This window comes from Arachis ipaensis, chromosome B6 (assembly GCF_059453495.1).
Source record: "Arachis ipaensis isolate K30076 ecotype BB chromosome B6, ASM5945349v1, whole genome shotgun sequence".
In the NCBI taxonomy this organism is placed as follows: domain Eukaryota; kingdom Viridiplantae; phylum Streptophyta; class Magnoliopsida; order Fabales; family Fabaceae; genus Arachis; species Arachis ipaensis.
The window spans coordinates 29,703,199-29,723,005 of record NC_142441.1 but is presented as its reverse complement, the minus strand read 5'-3'; the positions used below and the strand labels follow the sequence as shown (position 1 = coordinate 29,723,005).

The 19,807-nt window shown below is 36.6% G+C and overlaps 1 protein-coding gene across 1 annotated transcript; it reads left to right on the top strand.

The window, feature by feature from the left end:
- Positions 1 to 7,413: 7,413 nt before the first annotated feature.
- On the top strand, positions 7,414 to 10,266 carry LOC148555011 (uncharacterized). The gene is made up of 2 exons (XM_088489474.1): positions 7,414 to 7,480; positions 8,390 to 10,266. Exons 1-2 carry the CDS (start codon positions 7,414 to 7,416, stop codon positions 10,264 to 10,266), a joined length of 1,944 nt encoding a protein of 647 aa, XP_088345600.1.
- The last annotated feature ends 9,541 nt before the right edge of the window (positions 10,267 to 19,807 follow it).

Sequence of the window (19,807 nt, the reverse complement as noted above, 5' to 3'; positions counted from 1 at the left end):
ACATAAATCTAATTTCACTAATTCAAATCATACAATAAAAGACAAGCAAACTTGTAAGAAGATAGCTCATGAAAGTAGGGAATATAGAATCAAGCATTGAACCCTCACTAGTAGTGTATATGCACTCTAATCTCTCAAGTGTCTAGGGTTAATCACTCTACTCTTCTCTAGTCATGCTTTCTAAACTTTGTTCTTCATCTAACCAAACAACAAATATTTAATGTACCAATGCAAACATCATGAGGTCTTTTCAAGGTTGTAATGGGGCTAAGGTAAGGGTGAGGATATATGTATGGCTAAGTGAGCTATAAATTGAATCTTTGACTAACCTAAGTTCTTACCTAACACACACACTCTCTATGTAATTCTAAAATCATGCCTAGCTACCCAAAATTTCCACTTTTTCACCAAATACTCATGTATCAAATTTTTCTTTAATTTCACCACATATGCATTGATCTTTTATTAAACTTAACATTGGGATAATTTTGTCCCATATTTATTTATTTATTTAATTATGTTGTAAATTTTTTTTATTTTATTTTTTGAATATGAAAGCAAACATAACATATCAATGCATATGGTTTTTTTTATCTCACATGAGTATGCATCCAAATTCTCTAATACTTTTGTCAATAAAATACAGCACAGTTTCATCAACCCAAGTTCCCACAGTTTCCCACACTTAATTGATACACAATCTCTATCTTAAGCTAACCAAAGATTCAATTGGGGTAATTAATTATTTTTCCAATTAAGTCTAGTGATGTGGTAATATAAAGAACAAATAGGGATTAAAAGGCTCAAAATGACAAACAAAGGTAATTGAATTGGTAGGCTATTTGAGATAAGTGAGCTAATAACAAATGATGGCCCCAATCATATGTATGCATGTAAATACACTAAACAATGGACATATAGAATGGAACAAACCATAGATTGAAATCATAGGGAAGAAAGCACACAAGAATAAAAATCATGGTTAAATAATGTAACCATATAATTAGGCTCAAAATCTCACAGGTTGTGTGTTCTTAGCTATAAACCATGTTCCAAATTACAATCTTCAAACAAGTTTAACACAATTTTTAATTTGAATTAGTGAAATACTATAAAAAGGGTCTTGAAAAAGAACTTATCACTCCAACCAAGTAGTGGTAGAAGAACATGCACAAAATCAAACAACATGCAATCAAACATGCAAATGCAACAATGACTACAAAGAAAATTAAACAATGGTGTTGAAAAGAAGGTAACTAACCCACAAAAGTCGGTATCGACCTCCCCACACTTAAAGATTGCACCGTCTTCGGTGCATGCTAAGATGTGCAAGTGGACGGGTGGCTACAACTGATGCTTTTTTCCAAAGATTGTGTAGATGGACTTGTCTGTCGCTCCATTGAGAAGCTTTTCTTTTTCCTTCTTCGGTGGCCATCCTGAAAGAAGAAGAAAAGGAAGAAAATTAACCCAAAAACAAAGATAAGAAAATAATTAAAACTTGGGTGGGTTAATGCCAAATAATGAGGGTCTCAATTACATGGTAGCTACAACATGCAAGTGAGAAAAACAGTAGAAGCTAATGGCATATCAATAGTGCAAAAATTGCAACAATGGGGAAGAGAGTGTGGGTAATGAAAGATAGTGTAAGTGCATGTCAATGCAAAAGGAACACAAGTATCATAAAAGATTGGCATTGACAGATAAATAATATCACCCAATAGTGTAAAACAAGTCACGAAGCACCAAAATAATACCAGAAAAGATACAACAGTTGAATAAGAACATTTAACACCAAAGGAGAAATAATAAACTTAGAACAGAAAATAAAAATATGCACAAGATTAAAATGTAATGAAGAAAAATATGCAAATGCAGTAAGTAAAAGAAATGGAAAGAGAATATGGATGAGAATGTAAAGGAATGAAGAAGAAGAAAGTAAGAAAGGAGGAGGAAAGAAGAAGAAAGGATAGAATAAAGGAGAAAGGAATGAAAAATGGGACGCAACGCGCGCGCGGGAATCACGCGTACGCATGAAAACTGAGTTGGCCATGCGACACGTAAGCGTCGCCCACGCGTACGGGTGGGTGGTCTGGAAGCAAAAGGACGCGCACGCGTCAGGAACACGTACGCGTGGGTGATTTTGTACCTCTAGCACAATTCCAGTGCGAGGGCAGCACAACTCTCGGGTTAGCACGCTTATTATGCCGATTTCCCTATCCACGCGTGCGCGTCAGGGATGCTTACGCGTGGATTGAAATTGCTTTAGGGGATGTGTACGCGTGATGTACGCATATGTGTGACCTTGCTTGTGCGCAAGGCACGCTTCCTGTGCCACTCCCGCGTAACTCTCGGGTTACTTCCTTAGTGTTGTGAAGTCACGCATGACACGTACGTGTCATAGACGCGTGCGCGTCAAACACCATTTTTTTACGCAGAATGCAGATGATAATGCAGAAATTATGAATGAATACTTGTGAAAGACAAAATAAAATAAAACTAGGAATGAAAAGGGACGATTATACCATGGTGGGTTGTCTCCCACCTAGCACTTTTAGTTAAAGTCCTTAAGTTGGACATTTGGTGAGCTCCTTGTCAGGGTGGCTTGTGCTTGAACTCATCTAGGAATCCCCACCAATGTTTGCAATTCCAATAGCCTTCGGGATCCCAAACTAGGCACATAAAGCCTTCAAGCAAGTTAAAGCAAGTGACAAGGCCCCAAAAGTGTTGATTGCTAGAATAAGTTCCGGGGTCCCGAACCTTGCTTTTGCACCCGTCTTCTTGTTGATCATCATTTTTCCACTTGGGTGGTGAGCAATCAGAATTCTCACTGAGACATCGAAACAACCTCATAGACCTATTCAATTGAGACTTATACCAACCATTGCACTTAGATCTTGAACATCCAACTATAACTATCCTAGGATTGTAATGCCAACCACTAATCATCTTCCTTTTACTCTTAACGCCACAAAGAGCTCTAAGTTGACCATCTGTCTCAAGTAAACCAAATTCAAGTGGAATGAGAAAGCTAAGGGATATGAATTTTACCCACTTGAATGTTGTATTGGATGGTAATGGTTTTGGGGGAGAGGTCTCTAACAACTTTAGCAAGGTGATTTCAAGCTCCATTCCCTTGTGCTCTTCCTTGACAACTTCCACCTCTTTGCAAGCTTCTTCAATTTCAATCCTTTGTTCAACAATTTCATCTAACTCCTCTCCATCACTTGAATCATAAATGGGAGGATGAGAGAAATCTACCTCCGCATTGCTTTCTATCTCATTGGGAGAAGGTTCTTCAAGTTCAAAGGATTCACCACAAAGAAGGTTTGATGCATGATCTTCATCACCAAGGGAACTCAACTCTTTCTTCATTCCCTCCAAGTCTTCATTCAACAACTGTTTTGGAGGTTGTGCACTCTCTTCCTCAACATCAAGTTCAATCTTCTTGGAGGGATTTTCTTCCACTCTAGATTCCCATGGAAGTTCCACATCTCCTAAGTCTTCAACCACTTCTTCCTCTTCTTCTATAATTTTGGCTTTCTCCACTTGCTCTAATACAAAATCGAACTCCTCCTTGATATCTTCCATCACTAATTCTTCAGCTACTCCTTCATCTTCAAGGGTCTCTACTTCCACATTTTGCGCCTTCTCATGCTTCTTATGAAGTATGGGTGCGTGAACCTGATCCATTAAGTCCCTAAGCCGATCCCTTCTCTCTTGTTCTGTGTCAATAGAATAATTGGGATCATGGTGCTCTTGGACTGATGCATCCACACGGGATATAAAAGCTTGGATAGTAGAGGTTAGACCAGTGAAAGCAGAGGTAAGTGTGGTTTGAAGCTCTATTTGCCTTTGGCGAATAACATTAAGGGTGTTATCATCCAGTGGAGGTTAGGATGGATAGGAGGGTTCATTATTTTGGTTAAAGGGTTCATAATAGGAAGGTGGTTCTTGGTAAGGGTATGGAGATGGTGAATATTGAGGTGGTGGTTCTGGATATGGTTCATATGGTTCGTATGGTGGTTGGTGTGGTGGATAAGGATTAGGGTCATATGGAGGCGAATGGTGAAAATGGGCTTGTGAGTAAGGTGGTTCAAAGCTATGTTGAGGAGGTAGTCCATAGGTATGTGGTGGTGGTCGGTGACACGTACAAGAAGGACTACCACATCCATTCGATTGGTATGCATTAGGATTGGAGTTATACATGTGTGAGACCAGAGGAGGTTGTTGCCAAGAAGGTTGTCCGTAAGCTTGAGGCTCCTCCCACCTTTGATTGTCCCATCCTTGATGCATGTTCTCATTATAGCTTCCATTTCCTCAACATAGTTTGAACCAAACTCATAGCCAAAGGGGTGAGAATTCATAGTAGCAAATAAAAGCAAAAACTAATAAAAATAAGCAACTAAGTCCTAGAACTAACAAAGACTAACAAACAAGCAAAAAGTAAATATTAACAATAACCAATAATAAGGCACACGTTTGCAATTCTCCGGCAACGGCGCCATTTTGATGAACAGATTTTTGCTAGTAAAGAATTCACAATAAAATCTCGTTGAAAGTATAGTTTCTAAACCAACAAAGAATCCTTTCATATAAAAATTTGTTTGTCACTAAAGCAAACTCAATAAAAATAAACCGAAGTATTCAAACATCGGGTCGTCTCTCAAGGAATTGCAGGGAGGTGTAGTTATTATTGGTTATGAGATAGTATATTTTGGGGTTTTTGAAAGGTTGAACAAGGAATTTAAAAGACGAGAAAATAAAATAACAATTAAGAGAAGTCTTAACAAGTATTGAGAATTGGAATTCCTATCCTCATTATCATCATCAATTATGATAGTAAATGTCTTTTGCTCCCACTTAGTCAACCTCTAACCATGAAGGAAAGTCAAGTGGATGAATCAATTTGATTCCTCAAGTCCTAGTCAACTCTCAAGAAAAGACTAGAGTTAGTGGAATTCAAATCAACTAGCAAGTCTCCAATACCAATCAATAAAAGACCTTTGATAATTCAAGAGTCTCCAATTAATCAATCCAAGTTAAGAATAGGAAAATCTAACTTAAAACTCTCCCAAGAATTCTATCAAACACTTGGAAGGCACAACATAAAAACATAGAAAACTAGCAAGGAATATTAAATCCAAACAACCAATTTCAAACATCAATGACTAACAAATAATAGAAGAAGCAATATATATAAAATACCTCAAATTGCATTAAATAGAAAATCAAGTCTAACATGGAGAGTTTATAAGTTAAATTGGGAAAATAAACAAACCAACAAGGGAAGTAAATAAACTAAAGTACTAGAACAATTAAAGTAGAAGCAACCTAAATTGAAGCAAGGTAGAATTCTGAAATTAAGAAAAGCTAAACCTAAGAATCCTAAAACCTAGAGAGAGGAGAGAGCCTCTCTCTCTAGAAAACTACATCTAAAACCTAAAATTATGTGAATGAATGAATGATTGGATGTGTGAATGAATGAATCAATGTGTTAATGATTCTCCCACTCTGCAGCCTCTAATCTATGTTTTTCGGGCTTAAAACTGGGCTAGAAGGAGCCCAGAAATCGCCCCCAGCGTCTTCTGTAATTTCTGCACGTGGCGCATGTCACGCGTATGCGTCAGTCATGCATACGCGTCGATGGTCTTCTTCGCGTGTGACGCGTATGCGTCAGGTACGCGCACGCGTCGCCATGCACTCTCGCTTTTCGCGTGCACGCGTCTGGTACGCGCACGCATCGTTCCTCGCTGGTCAGCTCCTTAGTTTCTTGTATTCCTTCCATTTTTGCAAGCTTCATTTCTATCTTCTAAGCCATTCCTGCCCTGTAAAGCCTAAAAACACTTAACACACAGATCACGGCATTGAATGGTATAAAAGGACATTAAAATACACAATTTAAAGGCGTAGGAAGCAAGTTTTCAATCATAGAACAAAATTGGGAAGGAATTGTAAAATCATGCAAATTGTATGAATACGTGTGTAAAGACTTGATAAAAACCACTCCATTGAGCACAAGATAAACCATAAAATAGTGGTTTATCAGTTGTAAATAGAGGTAGGGTCACTATACAAAAACATCATTGGGAAGGAGGTCTTGAGACCCTCTTTCTCCCTTCCCCTCTTCCATCTTCTTCCTTATCCATTTTGTATTTCTTTGGTTATGAGTTCTTAACTCTCTTTATTGGGAGAGAGAGCTCTATTGCAATTCAATGGTTTAATTTGTTTGATTCTTCATCTTCAATTTTTCTTTCATCTAATTCTTTAGAAAAAATATTCATTCTTCAATCCAAGGATTATAGAATTCTATGAAAACTTGAGAGAAGGATTATAGAATTGAGTTTGAAGATCTTTCTCCCAATTTGGTGAATTTGAGTTTGGGATTGATATGTGACATGTAATCAACCCATAACTTGATTCATGAAATTGTGTGGCTCTAAATCAGAGACCAATTTTTATCTCTTCTCATGAGTAATTAGATCAAGAAATTGGCAATTGATCAAGTTAAGAGAGATTGAATTACCAAGACATTAGAATTTAATCACTTATGATTTGTCAAGAGATCAATGATTGCATGATTGAAGAGGAGATGAAAATTATTGATTATGAGAATGCAACATTGACAAACCCCAATTTGACGGTTTGTTTTGTATTTATTTTTGGGGATTTTATCACCTTTTACCCATATTTATTCAAGAAATAGCATGGTTTTGTATATTCTCCTTTAATTGTGCTTGAATGTGAAAACATGCTTTTTAGGACTCAAAATAGCTAAATTTAATTCACCTTGATTCTATTAGATGCCTTGATATGTTTGTTAAGTGATTTAAGGTTTAGGAGGCAAAGATTGGATCAAGGGAATGAAGGAAGAAAGCATGAAAAGTTGGAGAACTCATGAAGAAATGAAAGAACCGGAAAGCTGTCAAGCCGACCTCTTCGCACTTAATCGGCCATAACTTGAGCTACGGAGGTCCAAATGATGCGGTTCCAGTTGGGTTGGAAAGCTAACATCCGGGGCTTCGAAACGATATAAGATTTGCTATGGTTGAACCGCGCATGGTGACGCGTACGCGCATAGTACGCGCACGCGCCGTTGCTGCCACCTAGTTCACTTAAAGAAAAACGTGGCCAGCGAATTCTAAAGCCTTGTGGGCCCAATCCAACTCATTTCAGATGCTATTTAAGCCAAGGATTGAAGAGGGATCAATATACTTTAATCATTAGTCATAGTTTAGTTTTAGAAGTAGTTTTAGAGTTTTAGAGAGAGAAGCTCTCACTTCTCTCTAGAATTAGGATTAGGATTAGGTTTAGTTCTTAGATCTAGATTTTTAATCTTTGCTTTCTTCCACTTCTATCTCTCAATTCTTTGTTGCTACATTCATCTTCTTCTATTCTTTTATTGTAATTTCCTTTATGTTGTTCTTATATTTTGTTGTAGATCTAGTATTGTTCCTTCTACTTTCTTCTAATTCAATAAGAGGTAATTCATAATAATTGTTCTTCTTTGCTTTTCTATTGTTGATCTCTTGCCTTGGTAGTTGTAGATTCCTTTAATTCTTGCAATTAATAATGTTTACTTCTATTGCACTCTATGTGTTTGTTGAAATGCCTCTTTTAGTTTTAGTGTAGATTTTGTTCCTCTTGGCCTAGGTAGAGTAATTAGTGACACTTGAGTTATCTAATTCCTTTGTTGATTGATAATTGGAGAGATTGCTAATTGGTTTGGAGTGCACTAAAGCTAGTCTTTCCTTGGGAGTTGGCTAGGACTTGTGGCTCAAGTCAATTCATCCACTTGACTTTCCTTTAATTAGTAAGGGTTAACTAAGTGGTAGCAACGAACAATTCTCATCACAATTGAGAAGGATAACTAGGATAGGACTTCTAATTTTCATACCTTGCCAAGAGCCTTTTATAGTTGTTAGTTTATTTTCATTGCCATTTACTTTTCATGCTTCTTATCCAAAACCGCAAAATAACTCATAACCAATAACAAGACACTTTATTGTAATTCCTAGGGAGAACGACCCGAGGTCCAATACTTCGGTTTATAAATTTTAGGGGTTTGTACTAGTGACAAACAATCTTTTGTATGAAAGGATTATTGTTTGGTTTAGGAACTATACTTGCAACGAGAATTCATTTGTGAAATTCTAAACCATCAAAAATCCGTTCGTCAAAATGGCGCCGTTGCCGGGGAATTGCAATGGTGTTATGTTATTGGTTATTGTATATATGTGAATATTGTGAATAGCTTGATTTTTGGATTGCTTGTTAGTTTTGCTTGTTCTAGGACTTTGTTTCATTATTTCTTGTTAGCTTTTGTTTCTTATTTTTACTTTTACTATGAATTCTCACTTTGGCTATGAGTGTGATTACAACTATGTTGTAGGAAATGGGAACTTCAATGAAGATGTGCATCAAGGATGGGATGACCAAAGGTGGGTGGAGCCATATGCATATGATCGATCTTCATGGCAACAACCTCCACCAATGCACTATGAAGAAGAGCCATTCTATGATGCATACCAACCCAATGGCTATGGTGAATCTCCTTGTGACTTTCAAGAACCACCACCATATGCCTATGAGTCATATCCTCAACATGAACCTCAACCACACTCACAAGCCTATTTTCACCAAATACCTCCATATGACCCTAATTCTTATCCACCATACCAACCACCTTATGAGCCATATGAACCATACATGGAACCACCACCATTCCAACATCAATATTTTCAAGAGCCACCTCCTCCACATTATTACCAAGATGAACCACCTCCAATATATGAAAATTTTCAACCACAAGATGAATACTACTTTCCACCACAACCTCCCATGGAAGAATACTCATATCCATTGATCCAAGAGCCACATGATCCTAATCATACTATCCAAGAGGAACAAGAGTCAAGGGATCATCTCAAGGAAGCATTGGATCAATTTCAAGCAACCATGGAGTGTGTTGTGCAACAAGTGGAAAGAATGGAAAACATAGAACCACCACGACTCTACCAAGAAGAACCACCTTCCTACTATGAACCTTCCCCCCAATTTAATGAACCCTTCCACCCACCCCAATCTCTAATGGATAACATCCTTGGTGTTCTTGTTCAAGGGCAAGAAGAGATGAAAAGGGATGTGCAAAATTTCATGGCCACCTTGGATGCGGTAACAAATCAATTAGCCTCCCAATGCTTGAACACTCAAGGAACTCCCATGGCTACATGTGGAGAATCAAATGAAGAATATAGCATGAAGGAGAGATTGGAAACTCCGGTGGGAAATGAGGGAAGTTGCTTTGTATTGGAACAATTGGAGGAAGCTATGATTATTGAAGAAAGGGAAGAATTGGTTGAAGACTTAGGAGATGCGGAGCCTCCATGGGAATCTAGAATTGAAGAAAACCCCTCCAAGATGATTGAAATTGATGCTAGGAAGGAAAGTGCACACCTTCCAAGACATATTCCATATGAAGATTTGGATGGGATAGAGCAAGAAGTTAGTTCCCTTGGTGATGAAGATCAAGCATCAAGTCCTAGTAGTGGAGAATCCTTTGAACTTGAAGAACCTTCTCCCGGTGCATTTGAAAAGGTTGTGGAGGTAAACTCCTTTCACCCTCCCAATTATAGTTTGATTAAGGGAAAAGGCTTAGATAGTTTGATTATTAATGAACAAAGGATTGAATTAGAGAAATCTTGTGAAGAGATGGAAGTCCCTAGAAATAAAAGAACGGGGGTTGGTTATGTTTTGTCAAGATCTTTGGAAGCATCTTTGCCTAGGTGGCCACCTACTCCTTCATTTGAGTGGGTGAAAATTATTTCTACTAGCTTTATTATCCCACTTGAATATGGTTTGCTTGAAACGGATGGCCAACTTAGGAAGCTTTGTGGGATGAAGCGTAAACGAAAAAGGTTTTGTGGTTGGCGTTGCAAATCAATGCTCATTATGGTTGATGCATCAAACATGAGATATAAAGGTTGGAGTAGTGCTCAAATAGATGGGTCTAGGAGGATTGTTGGCCACTATATAGAGAATTCACCTTACTCACCACCCGGTTGGACTAATAATGATGATCAACCTCAAGACGGGTATGAAAACAAAGTGTGGGATCCCGGATTACAAGAAGAGGATCAACTTTGGGAGCCCCAAGCTTGTGAAGAACTCCATCAAGACTTGGCTCAATCTATGAAGAATCTTGGGGCACAATGGAGAACCAAGCATTGGTGGGAGTTCCAAGATGAATACAAGCACAAGCCACCTTGATGAGGAGCTCCCCATAAGTCCAACTTAAAGACAATAAACAAAAGTGCTAGGTGGGAGACGACCCACCATGGTAAAATCCTTTCATTTTCTCTTTTGTATATATTGGTAGAATTAGTTTAATTTCATGTTTTATTTAGTTAGTTGAGTATGTTTGGTAGTTTAAGTATGTTAAATAAGGTTTTATGGTGTTTTGGTAGCTGTTTGGAGGTTTGGAATGCTTGGATGGGTGCAAAAACATAGAAAATTTTTTTGAAAAACAGAGCACCATCCACGCGTACGCGTACATGGCGCGTACGCGCACTTCCAGCATTTTCGACCATCCACGCGCGCGCGCCATGCGTGCGTACGCGTGGATTGAGAAGTTCCAACCTCCATACATTTTCTAGAGAGTTGTGCCTGCGCCGCGCCAACGTTGTGCCTCTAGCACAAACCCCACTTGCGCACACGCGCACATGACGCGTACGCGCCACTCTCGAAATAAGCCAACGACGCGCGCGCGCCATGCGTGCGTACGCGTGGATGCCCTTTCTTCCATCCACTTTTCTTTTCTTCTCCTCTTTCCAATTCTTTCCTTCTCCTTTCTTCTTCCATTCTCCTACCCCTCATCCAACACTTCCAAACACCATGGATAACCATTTATTTTAGTTAGTTAATTAGTTAGTTGGTTAGTTAATTAGTTAGTTTTAGTTTAGTTTTCATTTTATTTTCTCTCTTTTCATCATAAGTGTTGGAGTATTGACTTTGTTTACTATACATTGCTATATCCCTTATTGCCTAAATGCTATTTTAGCATGAATGTTTTTAGATAATCTTTGTTGGATTCTATGATTGAGGTTATATTTTGTTACTTGGTTTTGAGTTCTTCATGCTTACCTTTTGAAAAATACCAAGTGATGAGAATTGTCTTCGAGCTTATAACTCTTTTGAATTGCATGTTGTAGCTAGCCATCATGTGATTTGGATCCTTTTCCCTCGATTAGGCAACCTCTTGATGGATGATGTTGTGCATTTACCTTAATGCATTGTGTTCATGATTATATCCATCCATATGTTTGACTTGAATGCTTTCATGCTTCTCTAATGCTTGCCTTACCTTACAAGCTTACTTAAAGCATCTCAAGCACACTAGGATAAGTGAAGTGCATGCTTCTTTTGTGACATAGCTTTTATGCTAATGTGTATTCTAAACCACGCAATTTAGAATTCACACACCTAATCTTTCTTAATGTCACACTAATTCACTCACCTCATTCTAGTGATTTACCTCATTCCAACAATGTATGCTTCCTTGCTTTTATATCTTCTCATCTTATGGTGTTATATTTTTGTTTTTCATAATGAATGCACCACAAGCAACCATGGAAGCGGAAGAAAGAACACATAGCAATCCGGAGAGTCGCCGTACCCCCTTGCTCATCTTTGATTGCACCGAGGACGGTGCAAACTTTTAAGTGTGGGGAGGTCGTCCGACCGGTCGGCAATTTTGGGTGACAAATTTCTAATCCCAACACTTTTGCATTTCATTTTAGGTTTTTTTGGATTTTTGTTGCATTTTCTTATTTTTGCATATATATACACAATAAGCTTAGTCAAAATAATGAAATTTTCCAAGGATTTCTATCTATAGGGCACCAATTGATTTGAGTGGAAAACTTTTCATAGAACTTGCTTGAATTATATATTTTGTGGAACATGATTTATGAGCTAAGAACACAAGCTTGTGAGATTTGAGCCTAACGGTGTGGTTACATCTTATAACCACTTATTTTTCCTTCTTGTGTGCATTATTCTCTTTCTATGATTGTAATCTTTGATTTGTTTGAATCTATATGTCCCATTATTCCTTGTATTCATGCATTTATGTGATTGAGGCCATCATTTCATTTAGCTCATTTATCCAAATAGCCTACCTTTTATCTTCCATTGTTAGCCAAATTTGAGCCTACGATTAACCCATTTTGTTCTTAATTTAGCACATTACAAGCCTTAAAGCGAAAAAACAATGAATGTCCTTTATTTGGATCTTTGATTAGCTTAGGCTAGAGTGTGTGTATCATTCAAGTGTGGGAACCTTGGGACATTGGGTGAATAAAAGGGTAGTTTTGTATTATTATTGTAAATATTGGGAATTGGGTACATGCTCATGTATTGATTAAATGTATAGACCTTATGCATTGGTACTCTTGTATATAGTTTGAAAGAAAGAAAAAATGAGAAAAAAAAAATATATGAAAAGTATAGAAAAAAATGGAAAAAGAAAGAAAACGAAAAAGAAAGAAATAAAAAGGGGACAAAATGCCCCAAGGTGAAGCTCAATAAGATCAATGCATATGAGTTGTGAAATGAAAAGAAAATGCATGAGTATGTGAAAAAGTGAGAAAATGGGTAGTTAGCTTAGAACTTAATTGCATAGGATGTCATAGGTTAGGTGGGAAGTTTAAGCTTATCAAAGATTCAAATTTCAAGCTCACTTGACCAAATATGCATCCTACCTTGACCCTAGCCCCATTACAACCAATGAAAAGACCTCATGATACTTGTATGCATGCATGAAATAAATGTTGATTGTTAGAAGAAAAACAAATCTTGGAAAGCATGAAATAGAGGAGAATTGAGTGAATCAACCCTAAACACTTGAGCGAATAGAGTGCAAACACATCCGGTGAGGGTTCGATGCTCAATTACATGTTTTCACCTATGATCATCATTCTTCATGCAAGTTTGTAAAAATATTTAATAACTCAATTCAATTGTGGATTAGACTTGCTAGTCCTTAGCCCTTGTGCATATATGTTTCTTGGGAATTGATTTATTTTGACCAAGCACTTGCATTCATTTAGATAGTTGCATATAGGTAGATTGCATTTAGTTAGTTTCCATTGAATAAATGCCATACCCTTACTTCATTCTTGGTTTAAGCATGAGGACATGCTTGGTTTAAGTGTGGGGAGGTTGACAAACCCCAATTTGACGGTTTGTTTTGTATTGATTTTTGGGGATTTTATCACCTCACTACAAGAAAAACACCCATTCAGGTACACTTGAAAAGTGTAGCCAAAAGTGAAAAAAAATTATGCCTTAGGCTACGGCTACGCTTTTTAGGCTACGACTACGCTTTTTGGGGTGATTCCTATTCGGCCGTTGCCTATTCTCAAAGGCTACGCTTTTCTGCACCAAAGGCTACGCTTTTGGCGTTTGGGAATAGGCTACGCTTTTCAAGTGATGCTGTCCAGGACCAAAGGCTACGCTTTTCAGCTTCTATTTTTGCCAGAATAGGCTACGCTTTTCAACGCTACTGCATCACTTGTAAAGCGTAGCCACATTGTATACTATGGCTACCATTTATAAGTGTAGCCTTAAGTCCCTCTTTTTTTTTAAAAAATTTTCTGTATATATATATATATATATATATATATATTCTAATAATTTTTTGTACATAATATTTAGTAATATGATTACATGTATCATTTTATATTTTTAATTAAATGAGTTAAATATTATAAAATAAAAATAAATGCATAATAATAAATAATTTCTTTAAATAATAAAAATGATCTTTCAACAAAAAATATATTTATAATGAACCAAAAGTATTGGAATGAACATAATTTTAAATATTTATACATCTCACACTAAATTAAACATACACACTAAATTAAACATATTCTAAATCAATTATCCATCTCAAAATCTGGCCTAAAGAGCATTTTTCTAGGAGGGACTATTAAAAATCAAGCTGGATGAGCAAGCATTACTGTCATAATCAAGATTCTCCTCTTCTATTGTTCTCACCGGGTGAATAGTGCTTGAAATTGTAGATATGCTTGGGCTGAGTTTGAGTCTGAAGGAGACAGCATTTTGACAGCAACTTCAGTATCACCTACATAGCCATGATACACTGTTCCAGATGCTCCTTTTCCCACAAACCTTTTAAAATTTTTGGTAATTTTTTGGACTTCAACATAGCTAAATTGTTGTTTATTTGACTCTAACTCCATCTTTATTCTTGAATATACTCTCAGATTTCCCATTTCAGAGGCTACTGTATGTGGAAACAATGCATTGAGTAAAATATAAAGTTAACTGTCTTAGAAATTAAACCAAACATAGAAGATTATCATGTACCTCTATGTCTTTTGAATATAAAAAAGAAGTGATTGCTGTTGCTAGAATAACAAAACCTCCACCTAGTGATGCCACCAATGGAACCACAACTTTATTACTATTGCTGCATGAACCTGAATAACAAAGACCTTGATTTCCTCCAAAACTTGCATTTACAATAATAATAAAAGCACTGCTTAGTAGTAATCAACAAAAGTTGCACTACAATAAGACTAGACATTTTTGTTTCACAAACTGGTAATTAAAAGTCACAACCAAGTGACAACAAAAAAAAATCTGATAATTAAAGTAAAAGAGGTGCAATACAATTTTTACAACAACTTAATAACTAATTTGTTGAAAGATCTAAAAGAGTGAGATGCTGAAGGTTTGAAACTTGAAAGTGATGATAGGATATAACCGCTTAAATAACTTGATGACAAAATCAAAGTTAGATACGTGTAAGGTGTAACACCTTGTTTTGGATGTTACACTACTAGAACCTACGGTACAATTTTTCTCTTACTACTTTAAAGATTGAATTGAAATAGCATTGCTTGTCTTTACTGTTTCCTTGAATGTCAAACATACTAATAATAAAACTTTCTTTTTAAATGAAACCTGCACACTAAGTGTTTAATAAACATGTTAGTAACAGAAAATATTACTATTTGGAACTGAAATTTGAGGTATAAACTATAAAACATACCTGGTTTTGAGCATGCCATTATTTGAATTCTCTCTGAGTTGCATTGGAACTGCTCCTGTTAGCTGATTCCCTTCCAGGTTCCTTCATTGGAGGAAAAATGTTGTGTTGTCACTTATTTTTTATTTTATAAATTCATTTAGAAATAAGTTTTCAATATGAAAATATCTGACTTACAGAACTTTCAAGGAATGAAGTTGAGATAAGAAATAAGGCACTGATCCTGTCAAACTGTTGTTTGATAAATCCCTGAAATTGGAACAAATTATTTTTACTCAACTCTTGAAATTTAGACCTCAGCATTTATAATTGTACATCTGATGGATTCAGTGGCTTACAAATATCCTATTGACTTCAAATTGGATATGGCTGATGCTATATTTCCAGTTAAACCACTGGAAGATAAGTTCCTACAACCATCATGATTATAAATAAGTTTCATCAATTTCATCCAAGAGAAAACTATGTAGTTTCATCTATTATAAAATTAACCAAAACTTATAAGTATATGATCCTTGGAGAAGAAGAACCAGCATAGCTGCAATTAACACCATCCCACATGTAACTTAGTGGAATGCATGGATCTCCTTGCCAATTTCTTTTTATCCCATAATTTGACTTCACATTCATGATAGCAGAAGTTGTTCTCATAAATATGAGAACTAATAAGTCAATAAAAGATGAGGTCAGTAAAAAGCTTTTCCTACAAAGTAAAAAGCTTCTTCCACCATGGTCTTAACCAAGGTGTCAGTAAAAAGCTTTTCCTACAAAAATTTAAATTCAAAATAAGCATGATTACAAGAAAGGCTTCAAGCTGATATCCATTTACATAGAATCAGCTTCATAATCCATAATGCATTACAATTTCTAAGAGTTGCATCAAAACCGAAGTTCATATTCTTTCTGCAATAGCACCGCAAATAGAAGTCTTTTACGAAAAACAAAATGCCGACATTGCTTTTACATACATCACCCTTGATATGAAAACTATTAATCACAATCCGAGTAGTTTCGATCAATGGCTTTGCAAGCATCAAAATACTCATTTCATTTATGTCCCAATCCAAACTTGGTTTTAGGATTCGTTGTGAAATACTAAGAAAATGTTCATTTCATTTGTGTCTGAATCAAAACTTAATCATGTGAAATATTCTTAATAAAATATCTAAAACTACTATTTTTCAGGTTATAATATTGAAATGTGAAGGAAGTAAAACCTGATCACCGATAGTTGACCATCGCATCCCTTGAAGACACACACTAGGAGGGTATGAACCCAATGGAATAAAGAATCTAATCAGCTTTCACATAAAATAAATCAAGAATTATTATCCAAACCATCAACAATACAACACTCAAGAACTAGAATAACATGTTCAAAGTTCACTAACTAAAGCTAATTCTAATTTGAAATCCTAATTCAAACTAAGTTAAACCTAAAAATTCAAGTCTAATTAATTTCATACAAAATCTAAACAACAAAATTAAAATTAACCTAGAGACTTCATCAGCTACAAGATCAGAAAAAATGGAACCTGGTGCAAATTGACAAATATGAGTTACAGGGAGAGGGGGAGGATGCTGTTTAAACTTAGAAAAGATGGTCATACCAATCCAAAGTTCTTTACCTCTTAATTTGACCCAAAATGCCAATGTTGCAGCAAGTGAAATCCCACATAGGTAGAATGCTCCTAGATTTATGAAAGGCCCAAGGTGCTGCCATCCACAGCCTCTAGATATGCAAATAGAAGATTTATGGTAGATAGTATTTAATCTAACCTGGTAGCAGCCCCAATTCCAAAAGGAATAGAATAGTGTTAAGATCGTATCGAGACTGCACAAGAAAAATCTGACTTAGATTTCTAACAAGAAAAGTTATGCTATGTTATAAAACTTACCAAACTGAAAGAACTGATGTTTCAAGTTCTGGATCTGCTAAAATGATAGAATCAAAATTCAGTAAATAATCTCAACCAGAGGAAACAGAACATAGTTCATAAGGTATTAGTTATACTATAGGAATCTCAAATCTAGCATTTAATTATATATAAAATGCAGTCAATTACAACATGAAGCAAACAATAAGTTTTGTTACCAATTTAGAATTATGGACCTGACTCAACTCTAAAAGCAATTTCATAGGAGAATGCTATTTGGCCATATTCCTAGACGATATCCATATGGAACTTGTCAATTACAAAAGCAATCATCAAAAAAGGAAACATAAAACCATATAAATTCACTCAATTGTTTAGAGCTTCACACATTTATCTGATGTTATCAATCCAAATATCATCATCACCTAAACAACTGAATGAGCACTTTCAGCTTCCAACATCAATTAAGATGAAAAAAATTCTCATAAGCTGCACACAAAAAAAAGATACTCACCCTGTACTAACTCTGGACTCAACTAACTTGGAGAGCTGTGTCAATGCCTCCCTTGAAAGCTTAACTTTCTAAATGTCACTGTCCTGCCTGTACCCTTCATCTTCAACAACAAATCCATGTCCTGATTTTATTTCTGTACACCAAAACCAACATAAAAATAAAAACAATAATCAATCAGATAAATAACAGATTAAATCTTGTTTGCCTACAAAAAACACAGCTTAATTCCATGTAAAACACCCAAAGCAAAGAAAACATAACCAAAAAAAGCATCAGACAGGAATATAGCTTGAAGCTGGAAATTGAAAGCAACCACTATGTTCAAGGAATGCGTATGAACCAAGACATCAATCAGAATATTTCAATGTGAAACCTGTTCTTTTCACTAATTTTTCCTTCAGATACTAAACTAATTGAAAACCTAAAATTAGAACCCGAAAACCCCCAAAAATTCACAGAACTAATTGAAAATTGATACATACCTTCTCTATCTCAATTAGCCACTATCAAAACTATAGACACCTTCGAACTGAAAAGTGAGAGTGAGTTACAGAATGAGCGAGAAAGAGAGGTTACAGAACAGAGAATGCTTACCTGGTGACAGAGGATACAACCATGGTGATGAGCGGCGATGGTGAAGAAGAGATGAGCGGTGACGCAACGGCTTGGAGACGGTGCAGCAGCTCAGCGGCGAGCTCCAGTCGACGGCAGCGCGGCGACAGAGCACAACGGCAGTGAGACATCCCTTCGAGATCCTCAGCGGCGATACAGCAGCCTGGCAGTGGCAGAACGGCGACGACAACAAGCCCTAGCAGCGGCGGTTTCAGCGGCGACAGAGCACCCCTTTCTTCTCTCCTCCATTGCGTTTTCTCTTTTCCTCAAGCTCTCTCTCTCTCTCTCTCACTGGCATTCGACGACGACGACGGCAGAGCCCTAGCCAGTTAGCCGCCGTCGTTCTCTCCTTCCTTCCCTCTCCTCTCTTCTTCTTCTTCCCGTTCTCCCCTTAGCTTTCTGATTTCTTCCCTCTTTTTTGTGTCTGTTGAGTGAGGATGAGGGTGTGTGTTGCGTGAGTGAGGAGGGACTGAGGGTGATCGAGGGTAAACAAAATGGGTTACTTCTGAAGCGCAATTTGATATTTTAATATTAGGAGACACTTCTGAAGCGCACCCAAAACTTAACAAATGGGTTACTTTTTAAAAGTGCCCCCTTTGGTTTAAAAAGTGTACTCATAGCTTTTTAGATTTGGCTATGCTTTATAAGTGATATTTAAAATGTCTAAGGAGACGCTTTTGAAGTGATGCCTCAATAGTGTTTCCTTTTCTCTTATAAAAGGGCACCATGCGAAAAAGCGTAATAGGCTACACTTTTCAAATGTAGCTTAAAAAAAGTGTGGCTGAATGGGTGTTTTTCTTGTAGTGCCTTTTACCCATATTTATTCAAGAAATAGCATGGTTTTGTATATTCTCCTTTAATTGTGCTTGAATGTGAAAACATGCTTTTTAGGACTCAAAATAGCTAAATTTAATTCACCTTGATTCTATTAGATGCCTTGATATGTTTGTTAAGTGATTTAAGGTTTAGGAGGCAAAGATTGGATCAAGGAAATGAAGGAAGAAAGCATGAAAAGTTGGAGAACTCATGAAGAAATGAAAGAACCGGAAAGCTGTCAAGCCGACCTCTTCGCACTTAATCGGCCATAACTTGAGCTACGGAGGTCCAAATGATGCGGTTTCAGTTGGGTTGGAAAGCTAACATCCGGGGCTTCGAAACGATATAAGATTTGCTATGGTTGAACCGCACATGGTGACGCGTACGTGCATAGTACGCACACGCGCTGTTGCTGCCACCTAGTTCACTTAAAGCAAAACGTGGCCAGCGAATTCTAAAGCCTTGTGGGCCCAATCCAACTCATTTCAGATGCTATTTAAGCCAAGGATTGAAGAGGGATCAATATACTTTAATCATTAGTCATAGTTTAGTTTTAGAAGTAGTTTTAGAGTTTTAGAGAGAGAAGCTCTCACTTCTCTCTAGAATTAGGATTAGGATTAGGTTTAGTTCTTAGATCTAGATTTTTAATCTTTGCTTTTTTCCTCTTCTATCTCTCAATTCTTTGTTGCTACATTCATCTTCTTCTATTCTTTTATTGTAATTTCCTTTATGTTGTTCTTATATTTTGTTGTAGATCTAGTATTGTTCCTTCTACTTTCTTCTAATTCAATAAGAGGTAATTCATAATAATTGTTCTTCTTTGCTTTTCTATTGTTGATCTCTTGCCTTGGTAGTTGTAGATTCCTTTAATTCTTGCAATTAATAATGTTTACTTCTATTGCACTCTATGTG

Excerpts from the sequence above, each read along its gene's own strand:
- LOC148555011 (XM_088489474.1), top strand. The coding sequence starts at position 7,414 with ATGTTGTTCTTATATTTTGTTGTAGATCTAGTATTGTTCCTTCTACTT. Across the intron at positions 7,481-8,389 it reads TTCTTCTAATTCAATAAGAG|GAAATGGGAACTTCAATGAA; the intron begins GTAATTCATAAT and ends ACTATGTTGTAG.